At 41.3% G+C, this 11,816-nt stretch overlaps 1 protein-coding gene across 1 annotated transcript; it reads left to right on the top strand.

Moving 5' to 3' along the window:
* The first annotated feature begins 304 nt into the window (after nt 1-304).
* Nucleotides 305-9,645, top strand: LOC125901225 (tudor domain-containing 6). The gene is made up of 3 exons (XM_049596782.1): nt 305-363; nt 4,869-9,482; nt 9,587-9,645. Exons 2-3 carry the CDS (start codon nt 4,892-4,894, stop codon nt 9,622-9,624), a joined length of 4,629 nt encoding a protein of 1,542 aa, XP_049452739.1. The 5' UTR covers nt 305-363; nt 4,869-4,891; the 3' UTR covers nt 9,625-9,645.
* The last annotated feature ends 2,171 nt before the right edge of the window (nt 9,646-11,816 follow it).

Raw genomic sequence — 11,816 nt, 5'->3', positions numbered from 1 at the left:
AAAACACGGAACCGAGAGCGTGCTGCCTGATTGGCTCCGCGGGGGATACCTGTGTGCACGTCCGAAGTTACAATCTCTCGGGGGTTTTTTTAAATAAAAGAAGTAATGGAGGTTTATAAAATATAGTAGATTAAGATTATAATACACATAACTCAGCTTAACTTTATAAACCATGATAAACAGAATAAAATGTTATAAAGTGTTATAAAGTGTAGGTGGCGTCATGCACTTTTAATGTTAGTTTGTAGTCCGGCAATAAAACCACAGAAAAAGAAGAACCAGTTAAAACCCCACGTGAGTTCCCGCCCCCTTTTCCTGCCGCGAAATTCCAATAATGATGATGAGTCTCCTGCACCAAAGCTGGTGAGAAAATTAACCTGTGTTTGATCATGTGTGCAGCTGGTGTGTGTTAATCAGAGCCGAATGGTCAAGATGAAGATGTAGATTTGTAACACACATTTAAAAGTCACGTGAAATGCGTGTGCGAATGGCAGGATGTTATTTTTCGTTAATTATTAGTTATTTTGAATGAGGATCTGAATCACCGAATGATGGAAGTTAAAAAGGAATCACAGAGAAAATAGTGTCTTATTTTTTTAAGGGATTTTTAATGTGAATCCTGATGCAAGATAAATGTTGAATTGCAGCTCCTGTTAAACACACAGACATGCATGTATTCCTGTTTAGTTACATTATTTCAGGCCTGCTAGATTTTCAGAAAACCTTCGAGACCAGGGATTTATGATTAAGATTTTTGTGGAAGTTGAGGGTGTGGCAAATCTTTTTTGGGGCCTGTTCAGGGTCACCACAGCAAGCCAAAGACATGTATTTTTCTTCCTTTTTTTGTACTTGAAGTAAAGAAACACAACCATTTCCCCAGTTTTATAACTTTTAATCCATACCCAACTAATAAAAGACCATAATTAAAAGCCCAAAACCCCAACCTCAGTATTTTCAACAATGTGGACAGCAGGGCCGTAATCACCAATTAACACTGGGGCATTGGGGGTGTGGGGGGACCATTTAAATCTACATCTTTTGTGATCCAAGGGGGATTCAAGGGTAATTCATTCATTCATTCATCTTCTAACCGCTTCATCCTCTTGAGGGTCGCGGGGGGGCTGGAGCCTATCCCAGCTACATCGGGCGAGAGGCAGGGTACACCCTGGACAGGTCGCCAGACTATCGCAGGGCTGACACATAGAGACAGACAACCATTCACACTCACATTCACACCTACGGACAATTTAGAGTTACCAATTAACCTAGTCCCCAAATCTGCATGTCTTTGGACTGTGGGAGGAAGCCGGAGTGCCCGGAGAGAACCCACGCTGACACGGGGAGAACATGCAAACTCCGCACAGAAGGGCTCCCACGCCCGGGATCGAACCGGCAACCCTCTTGCTGTGAGGCGAGAGTGCTATTCAAGGGTAATTCCCCCAGAATTTTTTTAGAAACTGAACAGCTAAACTGAGCATTTTTGAGCAATTTGGAACAAAAATCTTGGATCAGGGCAGTGGTGTCGTGTAGAGGCTGACATTTTTTTGAGAATCCTGTGGGCCTGCTGCGGGGTGGTTGTGAATTTCACTATTCATCACTTGACTGGGACGGGACAGGAAAAAAAGTCAATGAACGAAAATAATAACGATAATAATGATAATGAACAAACGAGTCAGCAGCTATAAGTTTGTTTCCACAGAGCATAAAAATATATGGCTGTAAGTCTGAACGCACATCGTTTTATGTGAAGTAAAATGAATTGTTTGTTTAGATAATATCACAATGCTAATTTCTGTTAGCGTGTTAATAGTAATCCCTATATCTGTTAGCACTGAGCTAACAGACCAGTACTAGTCACTTGCCCTATGTGGTAGCAATTAAAATCAGAATAAAATGTATTACCAAGTAGGTTTTCACTTAAAATTAGCCTTGGTGTTTGGTGCAAAGGTAAAAATACAATAAACATATGAAAGCAAAGTACTGAAACATTCAATAACATAAATATAGAACAGAAAAATTACAATACAAATACAAAAAAAATGTAGGCTACTATATTCAATGTTATGACAAAAATATGTGCAGTAGTGTGTGTTCAAGCAGATTAAGTGCAAAGAATGGTAACTGAACTGTCCTAGAAGTTCCTAAAGTCGGTGGCATTCATGGTTAAGGGAATACTTCACCCTCAAAATTACCTATTTTCATATCAATTACTCACCATGTGTGACCTTGAATTCTTAAGGAAACCTTTTTTTCCTATGGGTCTTCACAGTGAACAGAGACTCTGAAAAAGGCGAACGTTCTTCGGGAATTAAAGTAAAGGGGGCTCATGTTTAACGACAGCAAAACTATATCACAGCATCCATCTACAAACTCTCCCACACCTCCATGCAGTATAATCAAAGTCTCATTAATCCAGTGCTCAGTACGTCCCAAACACATGCATTTTCACTAAAATATTATGATTTAAAACTCGTCAGTACAAACAGTCTCATGCACAGGTATGTGTGTAAACTCTGCTTAAGCAAAGCTTATATGCATGCACATGCTCAGACACACTCAAGGCATGCTAATGTAGGCTAAAGTTTATTATGTATTGTAAAGTTTTAGTAAAAAAACATGTGTTTGGGAAGCACTGAGAATAACTGAATAAATGGGACTTGGATTACACTGCACGAGTTGTGTGAGTGTTTGTAAATGGATGTTTTGATATGGCTTTGCTGTAAGGGGTGTAGCCATTACAGAAAGTGAGGGGAACAGATTGTTTTGGAATAAGATGATTTTTTTAAAAAATGTTTTGGTAGCACTTTATAATACAGCCCGTGTTTTACGACGTAACTGCCCGTGTCTGACGGCGTAACTTCCCGTGTCTGACGGCGTAACTCCCCGTGTCTTACGACGTAACTCCCCGTGTCTTATGGCATAACTTCCCGTGTCTTACGGCATAACTTCCCGTGTCTTACCATATACTTATTGGGACTTTCATGGTAACTCTCTGACATCTACATGGCATTTTAGAGGAACCTGTTGTGTAGTTTCGCTTGTCTTACAGTAGACCTGCCGGGGTCTTACAGTGGAACTGCTACTGTCTTATGCTGTCACTCCCAGTGTCTTATAATGGAACTTCATGCGTCTTACCTTGCACTTACTGGGACTTCCCGGGTGACTCTCTGACATCTACCATGACATTTTGGGGGAGCCTATATGGTTTAGTTTCACTTATGACTTACAGTGTAACTCGCTATGTCTTACAGTAAAACGTCTTACAGTCCAACTCCATTTGTCTTACCATGTAGGCCTACTTATTAAAACTTATAACTATAAAATCAGATATGATTTACAGTTTTAAAATACACGAAAATCATACTGCAATATGTAACCGTTTAATCACACAATGACAACTTCAGAGTTATAAAATATCTTTATTCTTTACCACGCAGACACCTGGTACTTACATGCTAAGTGCCCAAGACTTCCCCTGTAAGTACCAGGGACCGGGTTGTATTGTAAAGTGCACACTGTTCACCCTTCCTTACCATGCAGGTACCTAGTACTTACACTCTAAGCACCCGAGACTTCTGCTGTACCTACCAGGGACTTTCCCTGTAATTACCAGAGACCTACACTGTACTTATCAGGACCGGGCTGTATTGTAAAGTGCACACTGTTCACCCTTCCTTACCATGCAGGTACCTGGTACTTACACTCTAAGCACCCGAGACTTCTGCTGTACCTACCAGTGACTTTCCCTGTAATTACCAGAGACCTACACTGTACTTATCAGGGAGCGGGCTGTATTATAAATTGCACACTGTTCACCCTTCCTTACCATGCAGGTACCTGGTACTTACACTCTAAGCACCCGAGACTTCTGCTGTACCTACCAGGGACTTTCCCTGTAATTACCAGAGACCTACACTGTACTTATCAGGGAGCGGGCTGTATTATAAATTGCACACTGTTCACCCTTCCTTACCATGCAGGTACCTGGTACTTACACTCATTGTGTGATTAAACAGGTTACATATTGCAGTATGATTTTCGTGTATTTTAAAACTGTAAATCATATCTGATTTTATAGTTATAAGTTTTAATAAGTAGGCCTACATGGTAAGACAAATGGAGTTGGACTGTAAGACGTTTTACTGTAAGACATAGCGAGTTACACTGTAAGTCATAAGTGAAACTAAACCATATAGGCTCCCCCAAAATGTCATGGTAGATGTCAGAGAGTCACCCGGGAAGTCCCAGTAAGTGCAAGGTGAGACGCATGAAGTTCCATTATAAGACACTGGGAGTGACAGCATAAGACAGTAGCAGTTCCACTGTAAGACCCCGGCAGGTCTTAGAGGAGTTACGCCGTAAGACACGGGAAGTTACGCCGTAAGACACGGGGAGTTACATCGTAAAACACGGGCTGTATTATAAAGTGCTACCAATGTTTTTATTGAAATATTCTCTCACATTCAATTGCGCTTCTCCATAGTGGCTAAAGAACCAAACCAAATAAGCAAAAACACCTGATGACTGGGAAAAGCATAACTCATCTTATATGGTTTGGTATAAAGAACGAGTACAGGGTTTTCTGCCTCTTGCTGGATGGTTTGCTGTACATTTAGTTGTCAAACTTGATTTACAGTATAAAAAAGTGCGGGGGACATAGAGGAGTTGTGGGGGACATGTACCCCAGGGTGTAGTGGTCCCCAGTCACTTTAATTCATGAAGAATGTTCACCTTTTTTGGATTCTTCCTTCAAGCAAGCCAAGGTTACAGGAGGTGATTATAATAAACTATAATTTTGCAAGTGAGGTATTCTTTATAAAAGCCTGTTTCTCTTAAGCATTGGTATATTTATTTTTTTCCATTTGCAGGTGTATGTGACCCCTGACTCACAATGTGTTCAATTCCTGGCCTTCCAACACCAGGCTCAGAAGTACCTGTTCTCATCACGAGGGTAAACCTAAACTACACTTACGGTCTTGTGGAATTATGGGTTAACGTGGATGATGGCAGGAAGCATGTCTATGAGCAAATGAGAGAGAAAATTCAGACTCCTGAAAGAAAGTTTTATGGATCAGAAGGAAAACCAGGGGATCTCTGTCTAGTTTGCATCAGCGACACCTGGCACAGAGCTCGGATTGTATCGATTCAAAGTGAAGCTTGCCATGTTTTTCTGATTGACCAGGGACAGCCTCATATCACCACAAGTGAAGCTTTAGCATGGGGCCAGAGTGACATTTTTCTTCTACCTCCTGAAACTGAATCATGTATACTCGCAAATGTCCTTTGCCATGAGAAAAACTGGCCTGAAAAAGCCACAAAGTTTTTGGTATCTCTGCCTGGCAAGAAGGTTAAGGGACTGGTTCAACATGTGCTGATGCCGGACAGGACCATTCTCCTCGACATACCAGTTTTTTCCAAGCACGTTAGTAAGCTTGGAGTTGCAAAGAAGATGCCAGTGGATGAGTTTAAATGCCTCGTACAGAAATGTCTTGAGGCTGACCGCATAATGCAGGAACAGAATCTGAATGTTAGTTGCCAACTTGAGAAGCATGACCATTACTTTTACCCAGAGCTGTTAACTGATACTTTTGAAACTGTTTACGTGACAGCGGTAACTAATCCACATGACATTTTTTGCAAAGTCCTTATTTTTTCCAAGGCAGTGAAGATATTATCAGAACAGATCCAGAAGTACTATGAAGAGAGCTCAGATGTAGGAGAGACACGACCTCTGACCTGCGGGGATCCATGTGCTGCTAGAGGAATAAACGGCAGATGGCATCGCTCATTACTAAAGCAAACCATGACTAGTGATGGCACTGTTGAAGTTTTGCATGTGGATGAAGGAAAAACTGAGCTAATCCCAATTGGAGACATCAGACCTCTGCATGTGAAATTCCTGAGAATGCCAGTTGTCACGTATTCCTGTTCTCTTGAAGGTGTAAAAGATAATGGCACAGGGTGGACTACAGACCAGACTGATTACTTGAAATCAGCGCTCCTGAACCAGACAGTGGTGGTGAAGTTTACCCGCCACAGCATACCTGAAGATGTCTATCATGTCATTCTCTATGCAGAAAATTATGTATGCATAAACAATTGTTTTATAGAGATGGAAGAACCTTCCTTACCACCCAAGACTGTACGAGATACAAATGTTCAGAATGAATCCATCACCTCCTTGCTTCTCAGAGACGAATGTTGGGTGGATTTACAGAACAAAGTCAGCGTAAATGTTGATGCTTTACCAGAGGAAACTTTGCCACACACCAAGAACCTAGCAGTCAGTGGCAAGACAGACAATGCACTGACTTTTGGAGCTGATGATACTGAAATCAAAGTGAGCTCAGAATGTCCAGACCCTCTAGTACAGGTCAATGGGAAGCTTTCAAATGCTTCCCCCTCTGATGTGCTAAATGCTTGTGATGCAGTGAAATGCATCGTAAAAGCTGCAACATCTGATGGAGGAGGTCTGCTTAACATGGTAGATTGTGAAACATCATCTGACAGTGAATGCAAGCTTTTGACTCAGAAATGTGCACAGGCCGAAGCTCTCGTTCAAAGTCCTCCACAAGTCCCATTGGATGCATACATTTACTCCACACACAACATTGAGGTGAATGGAAAAGAAAAAGTGTGGGTTACCTCTTGCGAGAACGTCCATCAATTCTACTGCCAACTGGAGAGGAATTGTCAGTATTTTGATAAAGTGATGGGAAATGTTAATCAACTAATTGGCCAGCCACAGAACACAGATCACCCACTTGGACTTAATAGCATTTGCCTTGCTAAGTACACTGATAAAAAGTGGTACAGAGCTCAAGTAGAAGAAATGTCTCCAAAACTTAAAGTGCACTTTGTGGACTATGGTCATTCCCTTGAAGTGAATGAATCTGATATTTGTCCCTTTCCCCCAGAAGCAAGCATGGTCAAGTCTGTTCCTGTACAGGCTGTTCCACTTGGACTGTCCAATGTCCCTGCAGACGTGCCTCAGGAAGTCAACCAGTGGTTTGCTGAATGTGCTGTTGGCCAAAGTTTCACCATTTCAGTTGTAGCAAAAGAGGAAAATGGGAAGCTACTGGTTGAACTGTTTGAAGGACCTCAGAATGTAAATGTGAACGTCAGAGGGGTTGTAGCAAATATGATGCAACAACAGATGACCAGTGTCGTTCAGCAGCTCTCCAACAGCCCTGAACATGCCAGGGTGCTAAATGGGGATTGTCCAAAGCAAGAGCTCAAGAATGTTTCAGTGTTAATGAAGATGACAGAACAAAATAAAGTCCACAGCATCAATGGACTGAATGGACTGTGTGCAAGAGATGAGTTGAATTCACAATCCATAACTACTGCCTCTGCACCACAGACTGAACATGAAAAGACTTTGCATGAAGGAAGAAAACCGGCTTTGGATGTCATTGTTGAGAACAAAGAAATAGAAGGTGATTCAGAAATGACACAACTTTCCCTTCCTTCTTGCCCCAAGGGAAATATAAACATGTACAAGTGGCCAAACATTCCTCAAAATGCAACAGAGGTATACGCCTCTTGTATTGTGGAACCCCATTTCTTCTGGTGTCAGTATGCTGACACAGAGGAGCTCAGCGAAATATCAAGGCTTGCACAGGAGGCAGGACAGGCACCAGAGGATATGAGGTTTCCAGAGACTCTCGGTTCTGGCAGTCCATGTCTTGCTCTGTTTTCCAGTGACAACCAGTGGTACCGAGCTCTAGTAGAGAGCAGAGTTGACGATGTATTCCATGTCGTGTTTATTGATTATGGAAATGAATCTGATGTTGACATCAAGAACGTGAGATCACTGCCTCAGAGTCTGCTGGAGAAGGCTCCTCAGGCCTTTTTGTGCTCTCTGGATGGATTTGATGAGTCTAAGGGCTCCTGGGATGACCAAGTATACGAGGGGTTCTACAATCTCTTGGTTGATAAACCACTCAGAGTGAAAGTGTTTAATATGGAAGACCATTCACAGATTGCGGTTCCACAATATGCAGTGAAAATTGAGTGTGATAATGTGGTTTTGAATAGTGTAATGCAGAAATACTGGAAACCACTTCACACAGAACATGCCAAGATTGAAAGAACCCAGACAGAAACTTCCCTCCAAGATATTCAAACTGAGTCCAACATGACAGATCTTAAGGTTTCCAAGGAAAATGTGAATACTTGTTTGTACAAGAAGCCAAACATCTCCAAGAACAAAAAAGAGGAGGTGTACGCCTCTTGTATTGTGGAGCCCCATTTCTTCTGGTGTCAGTACGCCAACACAGAGGAGCTCAGCGAAATATCAAAGCTTGTTCAGGAAGCAGGCCAAGCACAGCAGGACGTGATGTTCCCAGAGACTCTTGGTCCTGGCAATCCATGCCTTGCTCTGTTTTCTAGTGACAACCAGTGGTACCGAGCTCAAGTAATTCGCAGAGTTGAAGATGCATTCGATGTCACATTTATTGACTATGGAAATGAGTCAGACGTTGATGTCAAGAATGTGAGATCACTGCCTCAGAGTCTGCTGGAGAGGGCTCCCCAGGCCTTTTTGTGCTCTTTGAATGGATTTGATAAGTCCAGGGGTTCCTGGGATGATGAAGTGTACGATGACTTCTACAATCTTCTGGTTAATAAACCTCTAAAACTGACAGTGTTTGATATGGATGACCATTCAGAGGCTGCAGTCCCTCAGTATGCAGTGGAAATTGAGTGTGATGCAGTGGTTGTAAATGCAGCAATGCAGAAATACTGGAAGCCAGTTGCCAAAAGACGTGTTTCATTTGAACACCCTCCAACAAAAACTTTTATCCGAAATGGTCAAACTGAGTCCAGCATGACACAACTCAGTGTTGCCAAAGAAGATGTGAAATCTTACATGTACAAGTGGCCAAAGCTTTCTCAGAACAAGACAGAAGTATACGCCTCTTGTATTGTGGAACCCCATTTTTTCTGGTGTCAGTATGCTGACACAGAGGAGCTCAGCAAAATATCAAAGCTTGTTCAGGAAGCAGGACAAGCGCAGCAGGACGTAATGTTCCCAGAGACGCTTGGTCCTGGCAATCCATGCCTTGCTCTGTTTTCTAGTGACAACCAGTGGTACCGAGCTCAAGTAATTCGCAGAGTTGAAGATGCATTCGATGTCACATTTATTGACTATGGAAATGAGTCTGATGTTGATGTCAAGAATGTGAGATCACTGCCTCAGAGTCTGCTGGAGAAGGCTCCTCAGGCCTTTTTGTGCTCTTTAAATGGATTTGATCAGTCCAGGGGCTCCTGGGATGATGAAGTGTATGATGACTTCTACAATCTCCTGGTTAATAAACCACTCAAACTGACAGTGTTTGATATGGACGACCATTCAGAGGCTGCAGTGCCTCAGTATGCAGTGGAAGTTGAATGTGACGGAGTGGTTGTGAATACACTGATGAAGAAATACTGGAAAGGACTGGACGCAAACCATGCCTTGGCTGGACGTTTGGGATCAGGTAAGTAGACTATAATTTGTGTCACTTTTTGAAATTTTAGTTTTGTTAGGATTTCAATGAATGTCAAATTCACTCGTATTTGTCATTTGATCTTTCGTCTTCAGTGGACCCACATGATGGAGAGTGTTGGAGTTTAAAGTAATCAAAAAGTCCTTGAATGATGGTAGGACTTGTTTTTCTAATCCAATCTATTCTTCATAAGTGATATTTACTGTAATGGATGCCATGGGGGTTGTCCTGTGATAAAACTAACAAACTGAAAAGTGAATTATTGATATTTGAACATTTAAGCAGTTTTAAATGTTTAATATGTGATCTAATCCTTGTTTTTGTTTCTTCAGCTCTGGCCCTAGATGAACACCGATGGGGAAACCCAGCTGTGACAGACCAGTCTTTTGGAAACTGAATATACATGTTTGTCTTGTTAGAAATTTTACTCAATGTAATTTTACTAACTAAATGAAATGAAGGTTATTTGTGTCAATAAACATACAGTGCTTGCATGGATGAATAAGGGTGTGAATTTTTAAAATGGATTCTACACATTTGAACAGGCTGTTTTGTAGGCTGTTGGCTATGCAAATAAACTCTAGGGAATAACCGACATCTTGCTCTTCAGCATGTAACTAAATGGATTGTGTTTTGATGATGAAATTTGTGTATCAGTTATGATTTTTGCAGTAATAAACTTTTAGACCGTGGTGGTTAGCACTCTCGCCTCACAGCAAGAGGGTTGCCGGTTCGATCCCGGGCGTGGGAGCCCTTCTGTGCGGAGTTTGCATGTTCTCCCCGTGTCAGCGTGGGTTCTCTCCGGGCACTCCGGCTTCCTCCCACAGTCCAAAGACATGCAGATTGGGGACTAGGTTAATTGGTAACTCTAAATTGTCCATAGGTGTGAATGTGAGCGTGAATGGTTGTTTGTCTCTATGTGTCAGCCCTGTGATAGTCTGGCGACCTGTCCAGGGTGTACCCTGCCTCTCGCCCGATGTCAGCTGGGATAGGCTCCAGCCCCCCCGCGACCCTCAAGAGGATGAAGCGGTTAGAAGATGAATGAATGAATGAATGAAACTTTTAGACCCTTCCTCAGCCCAAGCCTCATTAAAAAGGCTTCCATAGACGGTAGACAGTTTTTGTTTTTTTTTAAAGTTTAACAATGGTACGATTTTGTCACATTTTCACCATTGATACAGGCTACCAAATTTTGAAATAAGTCTTTAATTATATCTAATTCTACAACTGGGGGTAATGTTTTTTAAGTGGGACACAGATTTGGAGGGGAGGGGAGTTGGACTTTTTTGACAGATGCACCAATATTTGTAACATTCCCCATTGAACAGTGAATCTCTTTCCATCCCTCAAGAGGCAAGTTCTCTCAAACAACTGAATAAGGGTGTAAGAATCTTGATTGCACCAATATACAACATTTTTGTTAGACAGGACATAGTTCCTCTTCAGCTGTTTGAAAAACCTGATAGTCATTGTCATAGCAGTCTTCCAGATATGGTATTCCTTTATGATGTCAAGTCTCCAGAATTGTTTTATTCAGAGTTATAAGTAATGTTATAAGTTGATTTTGTTTCAAACATTAAGGGGACAGTCAAATTTCAATAAGAATTTACAGAAATGTACAGTATCACTGTTCACTGATTAGGCAAAAATGTTGACTGGGCATATTTCATATTTATATGGGGTTATATTCAAAAATAATAATCTTGAGATAGATTAATTTTGGCATTATGCAGGTCCTAAAAGTCTTAAAAAGTGTCCAGTTGCATAAATATTAGGCCTTAAAGGTCATTAAATCATCCTAAATTCATATTTGTGAGGTCTTAATTGCGGCACACATTTTAGCTAATTTAATTTATCCATCTTTTAATTTTTGTTGTTCAACAAGTGAAACTCTTCTGTGTACAGAACTGTTAGTTATTTATGAGGAGGAAGAGGGTGATGCAAAAAGAGGGAGGCATGTAGAATCATTTTTTAAGCATTGGGGAGGAACTTGTGGTTTGGTTTTGTTTTTTGGCTCAGGGGAAGGGCATACCAATTTAAATGGTAGTATTTTGTAATTATTTTACAGCAGATTTTTAAAGAATCCATGACATGTTTTCTTACAAAAAATGTCAAACTTACACCAGAAACTGTAAAAACAGAAATTATTGTTGAATTTTCAAATTTCCCACAGTCCTTGGACACATCATAGGCAAGGAACGCTTCCTTCAGAAAGAAAACAACCAAATCTGAGCTTAAGATAGTGATATATAATCAAAACCGCTTTATTCGACATCCCATTTAGAATTTGGCCAATAATAAACCTCCTGCGCTAACTTACGAGTA

This window comes from Epinephelus fuscoguttatus, linkage group LG14 (genome assembly GCF_011397635.1).
Source record: "Epinephelus fuscoguttatus linkage group LG14, E.fuscoguttatus.final_Chr_v1".
Classification (NCBI taxonomy): domain Eukaryota; kingdom Metazoa; phylum Chordata; class Actinopteri; order Perciformes; family Serranidae; genus Epinephelus; species Epinephelus fuscoguttatus.
The sequence above is the reverse complement of the archived record's forward strand: the minus strand, read 5'-3'. Positions and strand labels throughout refer to the sequence as shown.